This window comes from Oryzias melastigma, linkage group LG12, assembly GCF_002922805.2.
Source record: "Oryzias melastigma strain HK-1 linkage group LG12, ASM292280v2, whole genome shotgun sequence".
Classification (NCBI taxonomy): Eukaryota; Metazoa; Chordata; class Actinopteri; order Beloniformes; family Adrianichthyidae; genus Oryzias; species Oryzias melastigma.
In genome coordinates, this window is record NC_050523.1 from 13512512 (window position 1) to 13534674 (window position 22163).

A 22163-nucleotide genomic window follows, 5' to 3' on the forward strand; every position below is an offset into this window, starting at 1 on the left:
TCATAAAGTTGCAATAATAGCAGATATAATGATTTAATGTAAGGGAAAAAAAACATTGGGGGTGAAAGCCAAAAGGGTAACGAGTTCATCTGAGGGTGAAGGATGACGTTACTGGATACGGCACTAAAATAATCTACCACTAGATGGCGGTAGTGCCAATCTGCGATGAGGGCAACATTTCGCACTCAAAGGTGAAGAAGAAGAAACCAGCTTCCGGTTACGTTACTGATCAGACATTACGTAAGTCCGTTGTTAGTACGGGTGTTTTGGTTTATATTGGTGGTTGCTTTGTCCTAAATATTTATTCTTAACACATGAGAAGAGATATTAACCCCTTTTATCGAGTTAAGTAAACGTTTTATATCGTCTCCTGTTTATTTTCGGTGTTTATTTAAAGTGCGAGACTAGCCTTCATTTCCAGCCTAGCAAGCTAACTGGCTCTAATGGAGGGTAGCGCCAGCGTGAGGAGAGCGTTGTCCGGGACGCTCGTTCCATCCGCGGTCACCACAGTAGCTCTTCGTGAACCCGAGCCGAAGGAAAATGGAAAGCTAAAGAGAAAAGTCCTCGATGAAGAGGAGTACATTGAGGTAACGTACCCCGCATGTCGATCTGTTAACGACATAGTCTGAGCTAGCTTGATGTTTTGTTTTGTTCAGACTGCTAAATTTCGGCTTTTCTCTGGTCTGCTTTTGATAGAGCTTAGAGAAAATCATCCAAAGGGACTTCTTTCCAGATGTGACAAAATTACAAGCTCAAAAGGAGTACCTAGAAGCAGAAGAGAGTGGAGACCTCGAGAAAATGAGAGAGATTTCCATCCGATTTGGATCAAGTTTGTCCAAATCCACTCCACAATCCTCTGCACCTTGTGAGTAAACTAACCGTCTTTTTGTGAAGAATAATTGTGTGGACAAAAATAAAAAAAATCTTGCTGTATTTGTATGTGTTATGCATTGTTTATATTTTGTATTTTTATGCATAAGATGTGACCCCAGCCAGCTTTGAAACCCCAGTGGGATGTCCAAAATCTCCATCCTCCAATCACTGCAGCAAAAGTTCAGAAGGCGGTGAGTTTTAAATGTTTGTAATCAACTATTTACATTTTTAAGGATTTAATCTCACATTCACAATTTCCTATAAATTGATTAAAAAACCTCAGTTCATGTTTTTCAATCGTTTGTCAATACATTATAGTTGTCATGCATGTGTGTGTTGAAATTGCAAAGCATAGATAGAAAGTTTAGACTTGGACTAAGACTTAATAATCAGTAACTCACCCCTATTTTTCATTTATGATTTTACAGAACGAAAGGAGGATGACGGGGAAGACAAAACGCTTCCCACTCTGGACCGGTTTCTCGCCAAGACTACTAGTGAGGATAATGCGTCCTTTGAGCAGATAATGGATCTGGCAGAAGATAAGGAGAAGCTGAAGCACGCCTGGTTGTATGAGGCAGAAGCTGAGTTCAAACAGGTTGGTGTCATTAAAGGTGTTCTGGTTTGAGAGTAAAAGCATTTTATTAAGCTATTGTTCTTTTGGTGTACTCATGATTGTTACTCACCAATATCAGTATTCTGGTGGATAATGTTTTGTTCTTTTTAGTGTTAAGTGATTGTATTTGCTTTGAAAACCTAAACTAAAGTCAATTTGTTCTTAAACAAATTCCATGATGCCACTTAGATCACATGACAAGCTTTAAAGCTACAGTCACCTTAGATATAATGTCTTGAAGCTTCTGGGTTTGAGGTGTGTTTAACATTGTTGTAGTATTTTTCTCAGGATGTAGGACATATATAAAATAATTTAAGATTAAAACTGCATTTTGGGTATTTTTTTTTTTATTCAAATTGTGTTGGATAAGCAACAGACAAAGGTTTGAAAAAGCTCAAGTTTGTGGCGCAGTAACTGTCAAAGCCTCCCTGCCCACTAAGTCCTCCACTTGTAGACAACTAGATCCATTAACATATTCATTTTCCTCATCTAAGCTGTTGTCTGACTCACATTGTATAGCTGCAAAGCTCCAATATTGCTTTGCTAATCTTTGCTTATGAAGGTCTGTAAGCTAGAGGGAAAGAGTGTAAACAAAGGAATGCTGGGATATTAACGCAGGATTGCTTCCATGCCAAGAGTCCCGCCTACAAACACGACATAGGCTTTTATATATTTTTTTTTTTACTAAAAACTGTATAATCATAATTAAAAGACCACTTGGAAGGATTTTACAATAGGAAAAATATATGTTGTGGAAGTGGGACTTTAAGATCTCCTGTAGTGAAGTGCTTCACCAGTTTAGTGACATCTGTCATAAAGGTATATTAAAAAATGACAGCTATAATGAATTTAAGATTGTATTAAAATACTTTTTTTTCTTTCAGCGCCATGAGAACAATCTGGCTTTACTGCCAGCAGAGAAAGCTGCGCTTGAATGTGTGAAAGCTGGACTAGAAACGTGGGAGTACAAAGCAAAGAATGCCCTCATGTATTACCCAGAAGGTAAAGTATTATTTTGATTTATTTACCTTATTGAAGCCTTACAGTTAACCCAATCCATCTGAAATGTCTTTTGTTTATTATTTTAATCAGGTGTTAAAGATGATGACAATGTCTTCAAAAAACCAAGAGAAGTAGTTCATAAGAACACTCGCTTTTCCGGTGACCCCTTCAGCAAAGCCCTCAACAAAAGCCAGATACAACAGGCAGCAGCCCTCAATGCACAGGTACACTGCGTTATTTTAAAACACAATTTAGAATCTCGTTAGTCTGCTGCTATTGAGTCATCTTTACTTGAACCGTGTTGTGTTTTCAGTTTAAACAGGGTAAAGTTGGTCCTGATGGAAAAGAGTTGATCCCTCAGGAATCCCCCACAGTGAACGGATACAGCTATGAGAGAACACCTTTGCTCGCACCTGGTGAGTAAACCACATGGAATTGTTGGGATCCCAGCTTAAAATTACTGTCCAGCTCAAGATTAATCTGTAATTTCACAGCTAAAAGAAAACCAAACCCAGTGATCTTTCATAACTTCACAACACACAAGTATTGTATGTGATTTTGTAAATTCACTGGAGACAAAACGTCCTCAGTTTTTTCTTGTGCTTGAGCGACTTTGTCATGCCTTTGTTTTCTGTATAAACACAGACCTGTATGAAGACAGTGAAATATTTTTCCGTAGCGTGAGACTAAAACCTTTTTTCTTTCTGTTTTACTGCCACGATAAAAGCTTTTCTAAATAGAAAACCTGTTTGAATTTCTTTTATAAAAGTCATTTTTTCCTAACAATGTTGAAGCTGAATATGTATTTGAAGTACTCTTTCATCTTTATAAGTATTCATCTCAAATGATTTGTTGTTTTAGGTGTTTCTGAGTCACCTCTTATGACCTGGGGTGAGATTGAGAGCACCCCATTTCGCCTGGATGGATCAGACACTCCGTACACTGAGAGAAACCACGGCCCATCGTTTAAGGTGCCAAACATACACAATAAATTCACTAATTATTGTTTTCTAGCTTCTACACATTTAAAAAATGTCAACACTGTCATTGTTTTTTAAAGATTCCGGAGCCAGGAAGGAGGGAAAGGTTGGGTCTGAAGATGGCGAATGAAGCTGCTGCTAAAAACCGTGCGAAGAAGCAAGAAGCCTTACGGAAAGTCACAGAGAACCTTGCGAGGTACTGAGAATTAATTTTCCTGTAAAACTGTTTGCAGGATTTTTGTGCCACAGTGAACTGAATGAGCACTTTGTTTTTGTTGCAGTCTCACTCCTAAAGGTCTAAGTCCAGCGCTTTCACCCGCCCTGCAGCGGCTTGTAAATCGGACATCAAGCAAATACACGGACAAAGCCTTGAGAGCCAGCTACACCCCTTCACCCTCACACAGACAGTCCAGCTGCAAGACTCCGTTTGGTGGACCCGACACACCTTCAGGAACACCTACGCCCAGCAAAGCCAAGACTCCCGGCTCTCAGGACCTCACATCGCTCACAGACAATCTGCTGCAGCTTCCCAAAAGACGGAAAGCATCAGACTTTTTCTAGGAGCTGTTTGCTCTATAAACATTGTAAAAAGACTTTTATAATTATCCCTTTTCAATGTAAATAGACACAAAGGTTCATATTTTTTGTTCAACAGTGACATAAAAAATTCTGTACTGGAAGCTAGAATTTCTAAAGACGTATTTATTACATTTTTGTTCATCGCTGTAAAATAAACATTGCAACCTACAATTTGTTTGTACTTGTGTAAGTTCTCATTTGTAGTTTTATTTTCTTACAAACAAGTTGGATCAAAAGACAAAACTTAAGTTTTGTTTTGTGTACTTTCATAAAAAAATGAAATTTTAACAGATTTTATAACAGATAAAGTTTTGCGTGAGTTGTAGGTGACTGGTAACAAATAGTTGCATCAAACTTTAACTTCAAATGAACTCATTAATAAAACAGAAGAAAAATTAGTTAAAGTGACTTAAATTTAATGTGTGAAAATCAGTGTCAGATACAAGTGCACTTGTTTGTGATATTTTGGAAATCAATTTAGACCTTTGCCTCTGTAAAACTGACTTGTCCACATTTTTAACGCAAGACCTTATGCAATGGGCTCTGCCTCCAGCAAACAAAATGGGGTTTAGATTTAAAAAAAATGCTTGTTTTTTTTTATTTTCAGACATTTGGGTGTTGGTTTATTTTGTGTTTTTATTTCAAGCATTTACTTTTAGTCTTTTGAAGCTATCAAAAAAGTAAAAAAAATAGTTTTCACAGCCCTAACAGCTGGATGTGTTTTAATTTGTTAATGCATAAATATATATTTATTTTTACTCATTCTTAAGGTAGGCTTTCAGTTTTTTTAAGCCTAAGAATTGCAACCTCTTAAATTTAACTTTTTTTTCACATAATTTGTTTGGTGGTTCTGTAAGGATGAGGAGTCGCAGCTTTTTAGGTTATGTCAACATCAGTAATATATATATACCGTATATACTTTTCTAAAAATATTTAGTTTCCTTTTATTTACACAAATCTCTGCTTTAGCGTAGCCAAAAAAAGTAATTATTTTCTCTTATTCAAAAAAAAAAATAAAACTTTATTTGCACGACGCTTCCAGGGGGCGCGTGCCCTGTCTGTAATCTGCCGTGCTCCGCCCCGCCCCTCCAGCGCTCCCCCGCCCGTGCCGCATGTTTGGAATTGTTGTGATGGGGGAGGCCGCAGCCATCTTGGATGAGCGCCGCTCCGCACCGAGCAAGAAAAGCAAGCAGAGGACGGACGGCGTTAACGACAGGAGCTAGCTAACATTAGCTGTTCGGTCAGACTACCTACGTAATGCGACTATGATTTATAAACGTTCTTTAAGTCCCTTAAACGACACCTAAAGTGTGCGGAGATGGATTTAAGACGTGTCAGGCGGTGATAGTTGTGTTTTGAGAGCTGGCGGAGGCGTTGCAGACCCTCGGTATATTATTAAATTTCTAGATAGAAGAGTTACTATGAATGGAGGATAAATGTTGCCGAAGGCTGATAGCAGCAGTTTCCTCCTCTTTTCTCTTCTCTTTGTCCTCACCGTAACGGACTCGCCTCGGACAGGTAAATAAACACAGGTTGTTGTTGTTTTTTTAAGCACACAAACCCACGGTCTGGAGCCGAAAAGTAAAGGAACCAGATTCCAGTTAAAGAAGAGGGGGAGAGGGCGGCAGGTCTGGCGCAGAGGCCTGCAGGACTGACCTGAGCTTTTACTGCTTGTTTTAACGAGTTTCTGGCTCCGTGTGCTCATGTTTAGGAGAATTTAGTTGCTGTATATTATCTTTTAGTCGCAGAGGATGTGAAAAAATGTTCAAAATAAACAAAATCCACGCAGTAAGAAATATTTTTTTAATTGAGAAACAAGATCAAGCCAATTAAACTTTTAGAAACTATGCTTTTAGGGGTGTTTTATTCACATAATTTCAATTTTTGTGGAGAAATTGCTTAAAATACTTTGCATTTTGTAATTATTTTTTGTTATTATTGTACTTTTTGGTCTCTTGCAATGAATAATGCATAATGGAAGAATCATCTGATGAACTTGATGGCAAAATCTGTGTTTTTATACTTGTCTTAAATGATTTTCTTTGCTAAAGTAGCCTAAAAATGCACATAAATGAATTGTGAACATGGATTCATGACCACTGCCAATCGCTATAGCATTTCTTTTAGTTTCAGTGTGTTTGGGAACCAAAAGAGGAAATGAGGGAAATTCCGTTTGTTTTTTTTGTTGAAAGGAAGCTTTTGCACCTCCTAAAAAGCAGCAGGGGGACAAATGGATCTTGTGGTTTTCCTCAGACCTTGTCTTGTGATCCAGCCAATTGTGTGGATTAGAGAAAACTGCCATCAGCTCAGCTCAGGGATAAACACCACACTGTTTGGTTCTAACCGAAGATGAACCTTCTGCCAAGAAAACAAGTTCATCTCCGAGCACTTTTATTTTCCTCGCTTAGGTGTTATTTCATGTCTTTATATTTAATTTCTTATAGGAAGATTACATGAAGTTTGCTTAAGTAAGCTATGTTTTATGTTTTAACCCCAAAATAGTAAAGTTTATGCTTATGAAAGTTGTATTTTTTTCATGTACTTGCATGAGTTTTGAGGTTTTGCCAAGTTTGTGGGATGCTTGACACGGATTTGTCAAAGAAAAACACTCAAACCAAACATCCTACAGCTCTTAAATCCATTTTAACATGCATTTCTGCTCTTCTTAAATACGTAGAACCATTTTTCTGTTATCATGTTCCAAATGATGAGCCAGAAATAATCCTCTATTCATGTAAAACTTTATTTAGTCCTGTTTGTTGAGTGTCCAAAAAGGCCTTGTTGCTTCTCAGTTAGGCAACATTTTTGCACGTATTTTAAATCCCTCCGTTCTTCTTCTTTATGGTCACTTCTTTAATTCTGCATCACTTGTTTTGAGTGATATTAATGATGTAACTCATAAGGCCGCTCAACCACATCACTCATGACACCGAACAAGTCGTCTAATCTGCACGAGAAGACGCTAATGAACAGCCCTTCTCAGACAGGAGCTTCTGTGGTTGTGTGGCTTTAGTTTACGCGCATGATCTCCTAGATTAGGTTTTAGCGTTAAGCAGCAGGTGATCGGTACGTGTTCAGAGTCTGGCTTTAAACAGGGAAGTGGAAAATCACGTCTGTAGGGAAGTCATATTTCAAATACTCGCTTTGAGAGGAAGCGCTTTTATTCTTGCTCATATGTAATCTGACATCCAAAGAATAGAGATTTGACTTGAAGCAATAGCTAGTGACCTCCACACACACACACACACACACACACCTATTTCTTCATGGGTTAGGTAATTGCTTTCCTGGATGTAATGCTTTCTTCAGCATTGAAACAGCTCTGACCTTGTACACATTTATTTATTTATTTTCCAGAATTGTAAGCTCCATAGTTGGTCATGTCAAACAAAGATATTAACATTTTTATGAAACTCTATATAGCTACTCCTGCATAATTTGAATTTTAGTAAAACATCTTCTAAGAAATGTCAAGTACTATTTAAATGCACAAATAAGCTAACCAGAAAGTGAACAAATTTGTATGAATATTAAAATCTGTTTTGAAATGGAAGAAAAAAGGCTCAAAAATACAGATTTTTTTTTCTTTCCTATCCAAAGCCTCCTTGTAGGCATTCCAGAGCACTTTAGATTTAAATAAATTGTGATGCAGAATAAATGGAAAACAAATGAGATGTTGATTATTTGCCCAGCTGGGGTGAAATCTGTTGCAAGGGTAGAATGTGCAGCATCTGATCTGCTCTTCATCCACAGCATGCTGTGCTGGTAAATGTGCCTGAGGTCAAACTGTTTTTCATAGAATGATTATTGCTCACATCTATTTACTGGTTTTAATCAAAACTGGGGATGTTTGAGCACCTCCAATGCTGTTTTTTTTAAGAAAGTCAGTCAGTTTTTTCTGGTTTTTAAAGGAGTGATTCACAATCTTGCAAGTAAATTATCAGTATTTACTGTCTGAATTACAGGTTGTTCTTTTAGTGAGTTGTTGTTTAGTTGCTTTCTTGTCATTTTTGGTCTCGTTGTGACTTAAGGTTGAAGTCCAGTTTGTATTAGAGTGTTTGAAACTGTGTTACAGGGTCAGATTCATCCTGTTGTAGACAGAGAAGCTTTAAAACTCTGTTTACGTACAAGAACAAGACTCTATTGTTTTAAAAAGCCTTTAAACTTCATGCCCTCATGATTGTGATTTTCCTAGACACATCCTCTCTGTAGTATTTATTGCATTGTGTTTGCCAGGCCTGTTTATTTCCCCTAATGCAATCCGATTTAAATTGCGAGTCATGAACAAACAAAAGGTTGCAGATTTTCTAGATAGTTCGAAGTTAAGTTGTCTAAATAAATTGGGACGTTTAGTTTTACAAACACAACTGATGTGCATTTCTTAGCTGATCAAAATGCACAGAAAATATGATAATAATGCATGAAACAGCTATTTTTTTAAACCAGCATTAGCAGTTTTGGAGCAGCTTGAAGATTAAACTACATTTAAATGAATATTGTTGCCTAGTAGACAATTTTTTTTATCTTTCAAAGTAGTAATCTGCAAATTCCTGAAGGTTTCATGACATTTTGTTTAGATTTATGTATCACAAACTTTTACTAAACTATTCCATTTATGATAAACTATCAAAAGAATGTGTGCTTTTCTTGTGGATTATCAAAAAGACGCTTTGAGTCCCACCAGGGCAGCATGGCTCTGTAATGCGATCCAATCCACTTAGCATCATTTAGGGCAGGAGGGCATCTGCTCAGGGCTTTGAAAACTTCCTTTGGTGGAGGGTAATCTTATCAGTTTCAAAGTGGACTTTTAGTGTTTGGTTTTCTTGATTTCCGGAGCTAACGTCAAGCAAAAAACAGTTATTATCTGCAGTTAAAATAAAAGATTTACTGATATGGATGATTATGTAGAAAGAGATTCTTTAAAAGGATGTCACAGATCAGTTTGACTGATATCGATTAAGAAAAACTGATGTAAATGTGAGATTGTGGTTTTATATTTTAGAAAGGAAGCTGTCAGATAAGCAGGACAGTCACTTTGTTTTTTATTCGTTACAGGTCCACGGCTAGCCCTGGCAAGATTATTGTCAGGTAAGCAAGCAGTTTGCCTTTTTAGTTTAGTTAAATTTTCTAAAAAAGCTACCACAACACTGACTGACTGAGGTTCATTCAGGTAAAGGAAAGAATAGGAAGGAAGTTGTTTCTTCTGTTCATCTTTTTGCTGATAGAGCTGATGTCTCATTGGTTGACAAAGACTCGACTTCTTTTGGGCTTTTTACATGAACTGAGAAAAAAAAGTGACAGAGAAAGCATCCTTCTGGTGGTTCATTCATGTCTTTAACGGATCTCACTGAGCTTGTTTGGGTTTGTGATATTATTTTTCTTCTCTGTCGCCACAGAATATGAACGATTGATCTGACGGTGCGATTGGAAATCTATTTGTTAGTGTCTGCAGATGAACAGAAAATTGCTCAATGTTTGTGGTTGCTATCATGAACAGTTCTCCAGTACTTTCCTACGCGTCATTAAAGCTTGTTTGTCCTTTTTCTGTGTTCCAGAGCAGCGTTGCAACACCGGGCAGTTTGCCTGCCACAGCGGAAAGATCCACTGCATCCCAATAGATTGGCAGTGCAATGGCTGGACAGAATGCGAGGACGGGAGCGATGAGATCGGCTGTCTGTGTGAGTTCTCATGAAACCCTTCTCTACCACACACCCGTAGCTCTGATCCATTCCTGGACAGAGCAGCATGAGTTCAAGTCCCACTCCGGTCATCTTTTGATCGATTCTAAAAGCATTCACGCCGGTTCTTTTCACGGAGGGTTAAATCAGAGGCGGAGCTTCATTCTGTGTGGCACCACATGTGTCTTTGTTTTTGTTTGCATCAGGTTGATCTCCTCTACGGCGCATAGATGTTGTTTAAGCGAAGCTTTTGACCGAAATCCTATTGTTTCCTGCTTAAATCCATAAGACTTTATCCCAGATCCCTGACCTCATAATGGGAATTACTGGAAGGATTGAGAGCAGCATGTGACCTATGTGGAGACGGGAGTCCTGCAGCTGGTTGAGGAGGACGAATCTAATGATCAGATGATGACAGCTTTTCACCTAAATGTACTTTAATACATTAATATGGATGTTTGCGCAGATTGTGTAAAGTTAAAGCTGCATATACATAAAAAATTGGAAGTTTTAGCTAAAAAAGCGGACTTGTTTGATATTTTTTATATGGACCAATGTCGTCCGTAGAAAAAAGATCAAATAAATCCTCTCGAATGCTTTTTCATCTACTCTTTTAATTCAATCAGCCTAATTTATTGGAATATTTACCATAATAAAAATATAATAAAGAATCTTGACTATTTTACACTTTTAAAATACTCATTTCCATGCACAGCTTTGCAACTTTTATTTCCGCTTTATGAACAGCTAAAACTTTCAAATCTGCTTTAGCAGAAATGTCCCAATCTTTTCTGAACGTTGCATTTTGTTCTTTAGTTCTCTCCAGACGTTTCCTCTTTCCTTCACCGATCTGCCTCTGTGAGAGCCTACTCCATCACATTTCTTCTGTGACACTTGGGGCTGTTTTGGATGATTTTTTTGGGTCCTAATGGAAACCAGGATTCTGATATTTTGTTTTTAGGCTGCAGAGAGCTGAAGGGAAGTTTCTCTGTTAGTTTTAGATTGGTGATATCTTCTTTTTTCAGTTATAAAAGCCTTTAACAGGGATGAGAATCACAGGATGTCTCATATGATGTGTGGCCGCTGCATGGGGTCATTTACTGCTCGCCAAGAGTCAGGAAGACGACACAAATTTTAGGCTCTCTTTTTTTTAATATAATTTTGTGATTTCTGATACTTTTATAACAGCTTAGGTTGTAGTTTCTTTTACATCAACATTACCTGGAAGATTTACGTTTGCCTGTTTTAGATTTCCTGTTTCCTGTTATTGAAGTTATATTTAAAGATAACTGCTCTTCTGTGTAGACATTTTCTGAACGGTTTATTTCAGTGGGTAAATCTGTTCTTTTAAAGTAGAGAATTTTTCTGGGGAGACATTTTTACCTGTTTAAAGGATTATTTTAATCTCCTTTGAGTAAAATATAAAAATAACATGACTGAGGTTTTGATTACCAGAAATATCTGATGGACTTTAACTTTGTTTTTACACTTAATTTATAGTTTAACATTTATTATTATTATTTATTAATTTTATTCTATATTTTTTTCTTATTAAATATTTTTTATATATTTTTTATCGAACATTTTTATTTTTTTAATTTAATGTAACATTTTTTTGTAATATTGTTTGAATTTATTTTTCATGATTTATTTATTTGTTCATTATTTAACACTCCTTTTTATTGTTATTGTTTTTTATCTAATGTAATATTTTTATTCTTTTATTTTTCAAGGTGTTATAATTTATTTTTTACTTTTTTAATTATTTGTTTATTTTATGTAGTATTACTGTTGTTTATTTCATGTAATTTTTATTCTAGAATTATTTTACTTTTATTTATTTTTAATATTTATTTTATTGTTTTTTTTTATTTAGTTTGTTTTTCTTTTTTATGTAATTGTTAGCATTTTATGTAATTGTCTACATTATTTATTCCTGTTTTTTTATTTGCTGTAATAGATTTCATCTTTTGTTTAATTATCCATATTTTTATTGTTTTGTTTTGTCCCCTCCACACACACACTTTGCGTTCATTTAATTAATTAGTAACATCTGCCCTTTATTTGAATATTTACCATAATGGAAAATTGTTCTACAAATACTGAGATTTTGTGTTTGTAAGAGTTTCAACACGAACATGCCAGTAGGGTTTGTAAACATCTTTTATTTGCAGTTTTGCTGCAAGCTCCCAATAAAAATAATCTGTCCAGAAAACCCAAAACATTCCAGCATTTCAATGTCTTCAAGAAGTTTAACAGGATTTAAGTTTTTTTTCTGCAGCAACACAAATGCTGTCCAACCATGTTTTTTCTGATCATTTGAGGCTAAAAAAAACATCTTTTATTTTCAAACTGTATATTTTTACCTGTATATATTTTTTTATATGCATTAAATAAATCTCTTTTTTGTTTTTTCAGCTTCAACAGAAGAGATAATTCATTTTCGGGATGGCTATGAACAGGTAGAAGAAGTCATCGGTGTTCCCCAGCCAGTGCGCTTCAACAGTAAGAGCATCCCGTTTCTTTAAGAGGGTTCCAATTAAGAATAAATAAATGAATCAATATCTTGCTGTCCGTCCACAGAGAAATGTCCCAGCGGGTGGCACCACTACGAGAAAACAGCCAGCTGCTACAAAGTCTACCTGAGGAACGAGAACTACTGGCAGGCCGTCGACACGTGTCAGAAGGTCAACGGCTCTCTGGCCACATTTGTGACCAACGAGGAGCTGCAGTTCATCCTGAAGATCGAGGTGGACTTTAATGACAAAGTCTGCAGAGATCAGTTCAAGTACGTCTGCAGCAACCCTCTGATTCAACCTGTCGGCTTTTGTTAAAAACAAACATTTTAAGTCATTTTCACTCATTCACTTACAATAGCAAATATGAGTCTTCAGGCCGTTTGATGGGAAAATTAATTCCTTCATAAACCCTGAAATGCATCACTGGACGGCGTAAAGGATTGTGTATTTTCTGTGCAGTTTTTGGGTGGGGTACCAGTACGTGATCACCAATGAGAGCAACACACTGAAAGGCCGCTGGGAAGTGGCTTACAAAGGTAATGGAAATTGATTTTTTTTCTTAAAGACTAGCTAAGTAGCTGCTGCTTTATGCTTCCTGTTTGAGAACATTCCGAGTTTTTCTGTTTCCCGACAGGGTCCATGCAGGTGTTTTTGCCCCCTGAGAGTCTGGCCAAACTCGGGGAGACTTCCCTTTCTCAGGACAACGTCTTCTGCGCTCAGCTGCAGCGCTTCCAGATGAAGAACATCAACGAGCGAGGGTTCCACAGCTGGCACGTGGACAACTGCTACAAGAAGTTCCCGTTCCTGTGCAAGAGGAGTATGTGCTCCGTTTGGCGCTCACCGCCGCACACGCCGCAGCAGGAACCGCCTTTTTATTTTTGAAATGATGTGTAGATGTCATCTCCCCGCTCCCTTTAGGACAAACCTGCGTGGACATAAAGGACAACGTGGTGAACGAAGGCTACTACTTCACCCCCAAGGGGGACGACCCCTGCTTGAGCTGCACGTGTCACGACGGCGAGCCGGAGATGTGCGTCGCCGCGCTTTGCGACCGACCGCAAAACTGTGACGACTTTCGTAAGGACCCCAAAGAGTGCTGCAAGTTCACCTGCCTGGATATAGGTACTGAATTGAGATCTAGCTTCTACAATGTGAACATGTTTGACTAAAATGAAAATTTTAAAAATGATCTTTACTAAAAGTATAAAAATCACATTACCTGAGACAATACTTGTGTGAATGCTTTTTGCGGAATGTTGTCACTGAGGATGTTGAAGCCGTTTACTGAAATGTATTTTAATTGCTAAATGGCATGAACGTGCTGAACGTTGTGATGCCAAGCTTGCATAATTTGCAAAAATTGCACGAAGAATTTGAATAATTTCATGAAAAACAAATCACAATGTTGCTAAAGTATTAGCTGAAAATCTGCAGTAGATGACAAATTAGCGAAAAAAGCTAACATATTAGTAAAATACTAGCTTAGCTCCAAAATCCTCAGTAGATGCCAAATTAGCCAGAAATATTAGCATGTTACTAAAATACTTGCTAATTAATTCTAAATTAGCCATAAAAAGCTGAGTAGCATTAATATCCTTAACATGGTGAACGCTTTAATACTAATATTGCAAAGTGTGCAAAAATTTTGAGGTATTGCATGACAAAAATTCAAATGTGTAAAATTTCAAAATTTTTGTGAAATTTGAACAAAGCCAAAAATGAAAGCATGAATTTCCTGAACAAGCTGAATGTTTTTGATGGCAGAAATAAGAAAAACACATTTATTTCAATGGGGTTAAAAAAAAAAAATAGCATAAATGGCGTGAAATTGTAAAAATTCTCAAGTTTATGAATACCAAAAATAAAAGTGATGATTTTTTTAATGCCAATATTGGAGAAATTGCTCAAAGTGTGATTGAGTTTTTACCTGCCAATTAAACGCACAGAAGGAAAATAAAAACATTCACACAACTAATGTAACAAATAATTGTGTTTCTATTATCTGATCTTGAAAGTGCTCTATCCCTCCAGTCAAAAGTAAGTTGTTATTTTTTCTGCTGTCCCTCAGGTGGAAACAGTCTGTTCGACTCCATGGCGAGCGGCATGAGGCTGATCGTCAGCTGCATCTCCTCCTTCCTCATCCTCTCCCTGCTGCTCTTCATGGTGCACAGGCTCCGTCAGAGAAAGCGGGAACGCATCGAGACGCTGATCGGCAGCAACTGTGAGCACCACTCAAACCTGACCACGCCTCAGCTGCAGGTGGAGGCAATGGTTGTGACATAAAGGCCGTCTCTCGTCTACAGTGCACCACTTCAACCTGGGCAGGCGAGTCCCGGGCTTCAACTACGGCCCGGACACCTTCGGGACCGGTCTCACTCCTCTGCACCTGTCTGACGAAGAGGGCAGAGCCTTTCACTTCCAGGAGCCGCCTCCACCCTACGCAGCCTACAAATACCCCGACATCCATCACCCGGACGACCCGCCGCCGCCATACGAAGCCTCCATCAACCCAGACACCTTCCTCTACGTGGACCTCGGTCGGTGCTCGGCGTCACATGCGGAGATGTATGAAAATCTAATCCCACTTCTAATGTTTTTAACCTTTGCCCTCAGGACACACGGGGGTCTCCATGGTGCCGAGCCAAATGAACGCCATGGAAGACGCGCTCCAGGTCGACGTTCCAGACAGCTCTGCTCCCATCCAAGACTCGGCGCCGCCCTCCCAGGAGAGGGCGGACTCCATAGACAGCAGCACGCTCCTGGTGGGGCCTGACACTCCGACAGACGAGCAAGCCCCGCCCCCCGTAGGGGCAGACCACACCTCCTCCCTCAGCACTGTCATATAGTGGGTGAGGGAAGGTGTTTTCTGGCCTTTTCTCATGGACTGTAGGGGGGGGCAAGTGTACAGAAATATCAGACGGTGGAGCTGCCACTTTTCCCTCGAGTCGTTTTACAGAAAGGTGCTGATTTTGTGCAAACACCTGCATTTTTCAGCTTTTTTTGTCCTCTGAACAGTAACATTTGAAAAAGCACAGATTCTGCACAAAAAGAAAAGGAAAAAAAAAACAGTTGGTCCAGGATGAGAGAGTGTTCTCTTTTCCCGCTGACTGAGCAAACCTGAAAAAAAAGACCTGATTGGTCAAGAAATCCTGCTGTAAATACCCTCCTGGGTTCACGCTCATCAGAACATCGCCTTTCAGTCCAAACGCAGGGCAAAACAAGGACATCGACGCCGCAATAACAAAATCCAGTGCAAACTCATAAAAATGATCATTTTGTTGAATATTTAGTTGAACTCAGAAGGTAATGGAAGTTTCCTGCTGTTCTTTTTTTCTTGGGAGGTGGGTGGAAAGCTTTAGATATCAAATAGATTCTGAATTGTGTTTAAAGTGATAATTTATGACTGCAGACTGTATTCTGTTGTAGATTTAGGCGGGTTTGTGAAAGGCTGTTATTGAGATTTGTTTAAAAATTGGAAGAAAAGAAAATCAAAGGATGGAGTCATCGTACTAACAACAAATCCCCTTTATTTCATCATGTGGATGAAGTTCCATTAAATGTTCATTTGTGAGGATCAGTCTTTGCATCTGGATGCTGCCCCTCCACCTTTACGAGTGTGTAGACGATGCTGCTGACTGTAGCTGAGAAGGTTTTATTTAAAAAAAAATTTTCCATCAAATTGTTTTTTTTTGGAACAATCATTTGATTTTCTCCTGGATGAGGTTCCCAAAGCTGAAAGAACCTGGACTATCTTCCCAACCACCAGCGTCCGGAACAACCGATCGGATAAAATATGTTGTATTGAATGTCACATAATTTGTCCATTTTTTTTTTTTTTTGCATCGACAATCCGCAGTGGATTACCCAATAAACAAGTGTGCATGTGTGCTTTTAAACATTCAGAACCACACACAAAAGCACAACAAGTTTGGTTTTTCTCCCATTTTTTTATTTTGGACATTTCTGTGCATGTTTTTATCTTTTGGCATGCAGAGACTTGTCTTTTTCATTTTTTTTTTTTTTTCGGTTGAAGCATCTTTGGCTGTTAAAAAGCTCAGAAGTTCAGCATCTCCTCATGAACTGAAACCTGCTCTCTCCACCCAAACGGATTTCTAGCCTGTGGTGTAAAGACTCATTTTTCTGAGAGCGGTTTGGGATGTTTTAAATGTAAAAACAACTAATGCTAAATGAATTTTATTGTCTCATTTGATAGCCTTTGAAATTAAAAAACAAGATGCTTTAATTTCTGGTTTGTCTGTTTTTATTTGTTAAAGTGACTGAACTTCCAACAATCGAGGTCTTTTATGAGTTTGGCAGAAAACTCCTTCACCTGCAGAGTGACCAAATGTCAACATCAAAGTGGAGAAATCCCCGAAAAACGTTGAGCCGGCGAGCGACCGCAGGCGTGGAGCGGTTGAAAGGAGCGCCTCGCCGTGACTCATAAGGCGGCGGGCGGAGCGGGGACAGTGATACCCAGCTGTGGAGGATTGTCGGCGGAGAAAAGAGGCTTTGTTCTCAGAGGTCAAGTTGTGACGGAGCCACTCATCTGTTAAATCCAGACGTGTGGCATTTGAGAGGCTAGATTCACACTTTAAAATCAATTTATCTCAACCATGAAAAAGGAACAGATCTCTCAAATGCAGATCTATGTGGAGGATGTACAGCCTGAATCATATGTATTCAGTTCAGCATCCTCCGACTTTCCCATGAGATGAATGGGTCTTGTTGCTAGTCACTGGGCATCTGCTGGCAGAAGCAGAGAGGTGGAGGGTGGGGGCGGCGGGGGTGCTCGGCGCCCTCTTTGCATCAATGAGCCTGTTGATCAGGAAAGACCACCGCTCTGGCGATGCCACAGTTCACCGATCAGACCTGCAGAAGATGAAACTCGCCTTTCACCGCCCTGCTTATTTAAGGGGGACGTTCTGGCCCGGCTCTCCACTCTACCTCAGCATCCTCCGGGACGCGGCGATGTGGACCGTCGCGCCGCTGCTGCTGCTGCTGACCGCCGCGTCATCCACCGAGGCAGGTGAGAGTCCACGACCAGCCTGAAACTCATGCGACTGAAGGTTAGAGGGTGACGTCTGCTTGTTTTTGTGTTCCAGACTACTGTTACAGTCAACACCACTGTGGTAACAAACCCCCCTTCATTTGTCTGATCAGTCTGATTGATTCACTTTAAAAGAAACTGCATTTCTGCTTAGATCCGTATGCCTGGGGAGATCTGTTTCCTTCATGTCACCCCCTCCTTGAACGCCGTCACTCTCCCATCAACTTGGACCCCCACATGCCCAGAAGCGACTCCTTGGGGCCTCTTCATCTGGAGGGCTTCGATGTGACTCAGTCGGGCTACTGGACCCTCACCAACGATGGTCACTCTGGTGAGTTTGCCGCCGTTTTTTGAACCTCTGTTTCACCAGGGGGGGCGGAGACTCACCTGCTGCTCCCAGTCCTCCTGCAGGTTGGCAGCGGCATGGCGGTGAGCGGCGGGGGCCTCCCGGACGAGTACCACACCATCCAGCTGCACTTCCACTGGGGGGGCCCGGCCACCAACGGCTCGGAGCACACGGTGGACGGACGCCGATACCCGATGGAGGTACAGTCCGGTCAGTAGGTGGCTCTGCGGGGGTCACGAGGTCGTTCCTCTCTGGGCTCTTAGGGGTTTCTGTCCTCTGAATCCTAGATGCACATCGTCAGCGTGAAGTCCATCCATCCCAACATGTCCGCCGCGCTGGAGGATCCAACAGGCCTGGCTGTTCTCGGCTTCTTCATCGACGTTAGTCCTCCCCAAACGTTGACCTTTGACCTTCCACCCATGTAAGCTGACGCTGGCTGTTTTGCAGGTGGTCTATGCAGACAACGTGCACTTTGGACACATTTCCCAGATGCTGTCTTCCGTAGCCTACAAAGGTCAGAGGAAACGAGTCTGCTGAGGTGTTATCTGAAGCTGGTTCTTATTATGGCTCTCCTGTCCTCCATCAAGGCCAAACCGCTAAAGTCAAACCTTTTCCTCTGATGGGGCTCCTGCCCAAGCACAACATGAGTCAGTATTACCGTTACCACGGCAGCCTCACCACCCCTCCCTGCTCTCAAGCAGTCGTGTGGACTTTATATCAAGTCCCCATTTACATCTCGTGGTCGCAAGTACGTCTGCAGACAAAAAAAAAAACATTTTAAAATGTATTTATCTGCAGAAAGTGATTCTTCTCGTCTCCTCCTCAGCTGGCTCAGTTTACCTCTCAGATCTTCGCCACGGAGGAGGACGCCGAGCAGGTGACCCCGCTGCAAAACAACTTCAGGCACATCCACCCCATCTTCGGTCGCAGCGTGACCGCCTCCAGAGACGCCATGCTGCCCAAGGGCGCGGCGGGACGGCCCGTCAGGTCAGCTGCTCTTCTGCTTCCCATCACCTTTCTGGGAAGCTTTGGGCTTTAGCATCCCTGCTGAGTCACCCCAAAACCAGCTCTTCACTGTGTTTTACAGCTTAAACAAAACAGAAATTATAGAGATTCTATTTTAAAAGTGTTAGACCTTTTTTATTCTTCCTCAAACATTTCACTCGTTCAAGTGTCAAAGCGTTGACGAAGGTCTGATTAAACGATCACCAGGACTCAGGGAAGAGCAGATCAGAACTATGACTGAAGATTTACCACCAGATTATAACTAAACTCTTTTTTGAAGAAAAGTTTCAAATTGATTTGAGGCAACAATGTACATTTTAAAGTACACTTTTAATCTCATTTACAGGGTAGAAATGTAGCACTAAAGGAAAAAAGATAAAAATATATGATAAACTGTGAAAAAAAGTACTGTAAATGTTATTTTATGAGTCTCTAATACTGTCATTATCACATTGCTAACAGAATAACTTAAAATAAGCTGAAGGAGAGTCTAAATTTAGGAAAAAAATATTATTCTGTTGTTTTTTTGTCATCATTTTTAGTCAGAACTTTACACAATTTAACCAAATTTACTTAAAAAGAACTTTGAACAGGAGTTAGAATTATATCAATCTGATAACAACAAAAACATAATTTTTTACATTTTTTTAAAGGAAAGTGGAATCAATGATTTAATTTCTTCTTTATAAAAGCATTCTCAGCTTTTTAGACTCTTTTATTTAAAAGAAAAAAAAATAATGTAGATTATGTGTCAAAGGGCATTAAAGTGACTCAAAGATGTATCAAAAAATGAAACAAAAATTATTGATCTAAGGAGTTTGGAACTGTTTCGAGGTTGTTCTGGTTCATGAAACCTCAACATTTGGATCAGAACTCATGATCCAAATCTGTTCAGCTCAGACGTCAGCCTCTTTAATGACTTTAGAAGGCTGAACTTGATCTGCAGGATTTGGATCAGCACCCTCTAGACCCAGACATGCTAAATGTCACCCTAAAACCTTCAAAAAAGGTTTTCATCATACTTTATCATCCTACTTTAGTGTCAAAACAGTTCAAATCAGCACATAATAAAAAATATTTTGTAATGTTGTGAAAGAATTTGATGCAAAATTGAATTTGGAAGGGAGATAATTCAGATTTGTATTACTTTTGGAATATTACTTTTCAAATAAATTGATAAAAATAATAAAAATATATATTTTTGTTAGGACAAAAATTCTATATTTTCGACATCCTCAGAAATTATTCTGACCAAAAATAATGCCTTTATTATGATAATATAACTAAAATCATGTGATTCTGTCACAAAGGAGGCACACGTTTTCTCTTGTGTTCCTGCTTTTAGGTTTTGTGATTTATTTTTTTCATCATGCTTTTGTGATAAATTCTTGATTTTTTTCCTCATATATCTTTTTGATGGTTAAAAATCAGAAACCATGAACCCCTTTATGTCATATTTACCATTAAATAAACAATAAATGTGTTTTTTAACATGCAATTAGGAATAAATTCAGGCATGAAAGAGTTAATATAATTGTTTTGGCAATGATCCTGTTTGCATCCAACATTTATTCTACTTTTTGTATGATGTAAAAAAAATATCTTTGCAAAAAAGTCAGTTTTGAAATCAAGATAATTTCCATTTTTCCATTTTAACATTTATGTCCCACATTTATTTTGTATTTAAACAATAAAAGCATTAATTTCTGTCATGTTTGACTTTTTTTTACATTCAACCTGAAATTTTGAGTGCAATTTTCCTTTTTTTACCTAATAAGGTAAGGTAAGGTAATACAATGCGATGAGCAGACCATGTAGTTGCTTTGATTTCTTTCAAGTTAAAATAAACTTTGAAAATGGATGTGGACTCATCAAGATTTGTTACAGTCAGTTTGAAAAAGCATAGTACATTATAAATTGACAAACACGAATAGTTTTGAATAAATCAGAACATCACCCAAACACGTAAAGTTGGATATCTTGCCACAATTCCCTGAAGGCAAGAAAAATGAATTCTGGATTTTCAGGAAAAGTGCTTTATATGGAAAAAAGTTAAGACAGCGGTTTCTGTAAAACCTCGTGTACACAGAGTCAAGGGGAAGTGCTTGAAAAATAAAAAATATATATATATATTAGTAAAAAACATGTAAAACAACAAAAAAAAATCTAAAATGAAGCTGGAACAGGGTCAGCATGTTAAAGGAATCTTGAAACTGAAGCTCAAATGAGCAACTTCTGGAAAAAAAATTGTAAACATACTTGAAAATAAAGTAATAAAGAAAAGAAAGTAATCTAAAATGAAAAAGGAAATTGATTTTAAATTTGAACAGAAGCTTCAGGAAAAAAATAACTGGATTAAATTCCAACAATGTTTACAATATATAATAAAAAAGAAAACATGTTATTTCTATAACTGAAAACAGAGATTGGAAGGTCCTTAACAAGCTGAGTCAAGTCATCCAGCCAATCAGAGGGCTTGTCTGGGCTTGGAGGCGTGCGCTGCCCTGTGACAGTGGCGTGCCGCCTCGCTGCACGCAGTCACACCACCCTCGTCCTGTCACGGCCTTGGGGCAACACGCCACAGAGCGAGCCTGTTCTCCCCCAGGACTGGACGTGGGGTCAGTGAAGGCAACGTCACACTGTGTGAAACTGAGTTCCTGTCTGTCCCTGCTGTCACTCACAGGAAGCAGAAAAACGTTAAGAAGCACATTATTAATATCACTATATTATATAGTAAATCCAGTGTAATCAAATTAAAATATTTTAGTCACAGCGTTTCCTTCCATTTCTGTTTGTCTTTTATTGTTGCTGCTTTAATCTATTGTGTTTTATGACTTCTTATTATTTTAACTTGTGTATTTTGTAACTCACATCTTGTGCTCTTGATGAAAATAAAGTGAAAAAACTCAAAAGACTGCAGCAGGTAGTGGCTGATTTATTCATTTTTTTATGAACTTTTGAAAATGTGGCCAATGACTTTGGCTGTAACAAAGTGTGTTCATTTTTGTCTGTTTTGTTTAATAAAATGAAATAAAATTAATTAACTTGGTGTCATTATCCATGTTAGGTTGTCTCCTATTAAACATTTTTTATATTAATAAATACTATTTTAAATCAATGTAATATTTAATCAAAAATACTGCCTTCTGTTAATGAAATTAAACAAAAGTTGCATTCGTTATTTTCTTTTTAAATGTCACATAGATGTTTATGCTAAATTAAATTTATTTTGAAAAAACAGAAAAAGTATTCTGTAATTTGTGTTCAATCTTTTAACTATTATTTTATAACATACATGCATTACAAAGAAGGATTGGGGCTATGGGGAAAGAAAAAAAATTATATTTAGAATTCTGCGATTAAAGTCAGAATTTCCCATTTCAAGGCCCTAATCCTGTTCTGTACATCACAAATTCAAATTTCTGATTTATGGTTATTTGTATTCAAGTTTGTATATGTTTACATCCCTCAATTATTTTCACTTCAGATCTTTAACCTTGGAAGGAGGAGATTCTGGA

At 38.5% G+C, this 22163-nt stretch overlaps 3 protein-coding genes and 1 long non-coding RNA gene across 8 annotated transcripts; 3 read left to right on the top strand and 1 right to left on the bottom strand.

The window, feature by feature from the left end:
• Positions 1–168: 168 nt before the first annotated feature.
• Positions 169–4225, top strand: ess2 (ess-2 splicing factor homolog). The gene is made up of 11 exons (XM_024257789.2): positions 169–240; positions 398–587; positions 697–865; positions 981–1064; positions 1302–1471; positions 2374–2491; positions 2582–2715; positions 2805–2907; positions 3353–3462; positions 3552–3667; positions 3753–4225. Exons 2-11 carry the CDS (start codon positions 444–446, stop codon positions 4030–4032), a joined length of 1428 nt encoding a protein of 475 aa, XP_024113557.1. The 5' UTR covers positions 169–240; positions 398–443; the 3' UTR covers positions 4033–4225.
• A 907-nt stretch (positions 4226–5132) lies between these two features.
• dgcr2 (DiGeorge syndrome critical region gene 2) lies at positions 5133–16490 on the top strand. 4 transcript variants are annotated; one of them, XM_024299228.2, is made up of 11 exons: positions 5133–5568; positions 9106–9138; positions 9606–9728; positions 12147–12233; positions 12312–12516; positions 12707–12783; positions 12882–13064; positions 13142–13369; positions 14316–14468; positions 14551–14784; positions 14861–16490. In XM_024299228.2, the coding sequence occupies exons 1-11, from the start codon at positions 5487–5489 to the stop codon at positions 15091–15093; spliced, it is 1638 nt and encodes a 545-aa protein (XP_024154996.1). In that variant the 5' UTR covers positions 5133–5486; the 3' UTR covers positions 15094–16490. The 4 variants fall into 4 exon arrangements, with proteins under 4 accessions (XP_024154996.1, XP_024154998.1, XP_024154997.1 ...); XM_024299229.2 differs by having other exon boundaries at positions 5135–5568; positions 13166–13369; XM_024299230.2 differs by lacking the exon at positions 9106–9138 and having other exon boundaries at positions 5134–5568.
• Positions 16072–17454, bottom strand: LOC112163087. Its single transcript, XR_002922224.2, has 2 exons — positions 17192–17454; positions 16072–17116 (listed from the first exon to the last, which is right to left on the bottom strand). It is a non-coding gene; the product is annotated as an uncharacterized LOC112163087 (long non-coding RNA).
• Positions 17034–21508, top strand: car15 (carbonic anhydrase 15). Of its 2 annotated transcripts, XM_024299232.2 has the most exons (9): positions 17034–17273; positions 17350–17376; positions 17449–17625; positions 17695–17840; positions 17928–18020; positions 18088–18154; positions 18228–18388; positions 18467–18627; positions 21069–21508. In XM_024299232.2, the coding sequence occupies exons 1-9, from the start codon at positions 17057–17059 to the stop codon at positions 21391–21393; spliced, it is 1374 nt and encodes a 457-aa protein (XP_024155000.1). In that variant the 5' UTR covers positions 17034–17056; the 3' UTR covers positions 21394–21508. The 2 variants fall into 2 exon arrangements, with proteins under 2 accessions (XP_024155000.1, XP_024155001.1); XM_024299233.2 differs by lacking the exon at positions 21069–21508 and having other exon boundaries at positions 18467–20901.
• Positions 21509–22163: the final 655 nt, after the last annotated feature.

What these genes read in the sequence shown, in the direction of transcription:
- ess2 (XM_024257789.2), top strand. Translation starts at nt 444, where the DNA reads ATGGAGGGTAGCGCCAGCGTGAGGAGAGCGTTGTCCGGGACGCTCGTT. An exon ending in AACACCTTTGCTCGCACCTG is followed by an intron (nt 2,908 to 3,352) that starts GTGAGTAAACCA and finishes TTGTTGTTTTAG; the next exon opens with GTGTTTCTGAGTCACCTCTT. An exon ending in GTCACAGAGAACCTTGCGAG is followed by an intron (nt 3,668 to 3,752) that starts GTACTGAGAATT and finishes TTTTTGTTGCAG; the next exon opens with TCTCACTCCTAAAGGTCTAA.
- dgcr2 (XM_024299228.2), top strand. Translation starts at nt 5,487, where the DNA reads ATGTTGCCGAAGGCTGATAGCAGCAGTTTCCTCCTCTTTTCTCTTCTC. An exon ending in CCAGCCAGTGCGCTTCAACA is followed by an intron (nt 12,234 to 12,311) that starts GTAAGAGCATCC and finishes GTCCGTCCACAG; the next exon opens with AGAAATGTCCCAGCGGGTGG. An exon ending in GTTCACCTGCCTGGATATAG is followed by an intron (nt 13,370 to 14,315) that starts GTACTGAATTGA and finishes GCTGTCCCTCAG; the next exon opens with GTGGAAACAGTCTGTTCGAC.
- car15 (XM_024299232.2), top strand. Translation starts at nt 17,057, where the DNA reads ATGAGCCTGTTGATCAGGAAAGACCACCGCTCTGGCGATGCCACAGTT. An exon ending in CGCGTCATCCACCGAGGCAG is followed by an intron (nt 17,274 to 17,349) that starts GTGAGAGTCCAC and finishes TTTGTGTTCCAG; the next exon opens with ACTACTGTTACAGTCAACAC. An exon ending in TTTACATCTCGTGGTCGCAA is followed by an intron (nt 18,389 to 18,466) that starts GTACGTCTGCAG and finishes TCTCCTCCTCAG; the next exon opens with CTGGCTCAGTTTACCTCTCA.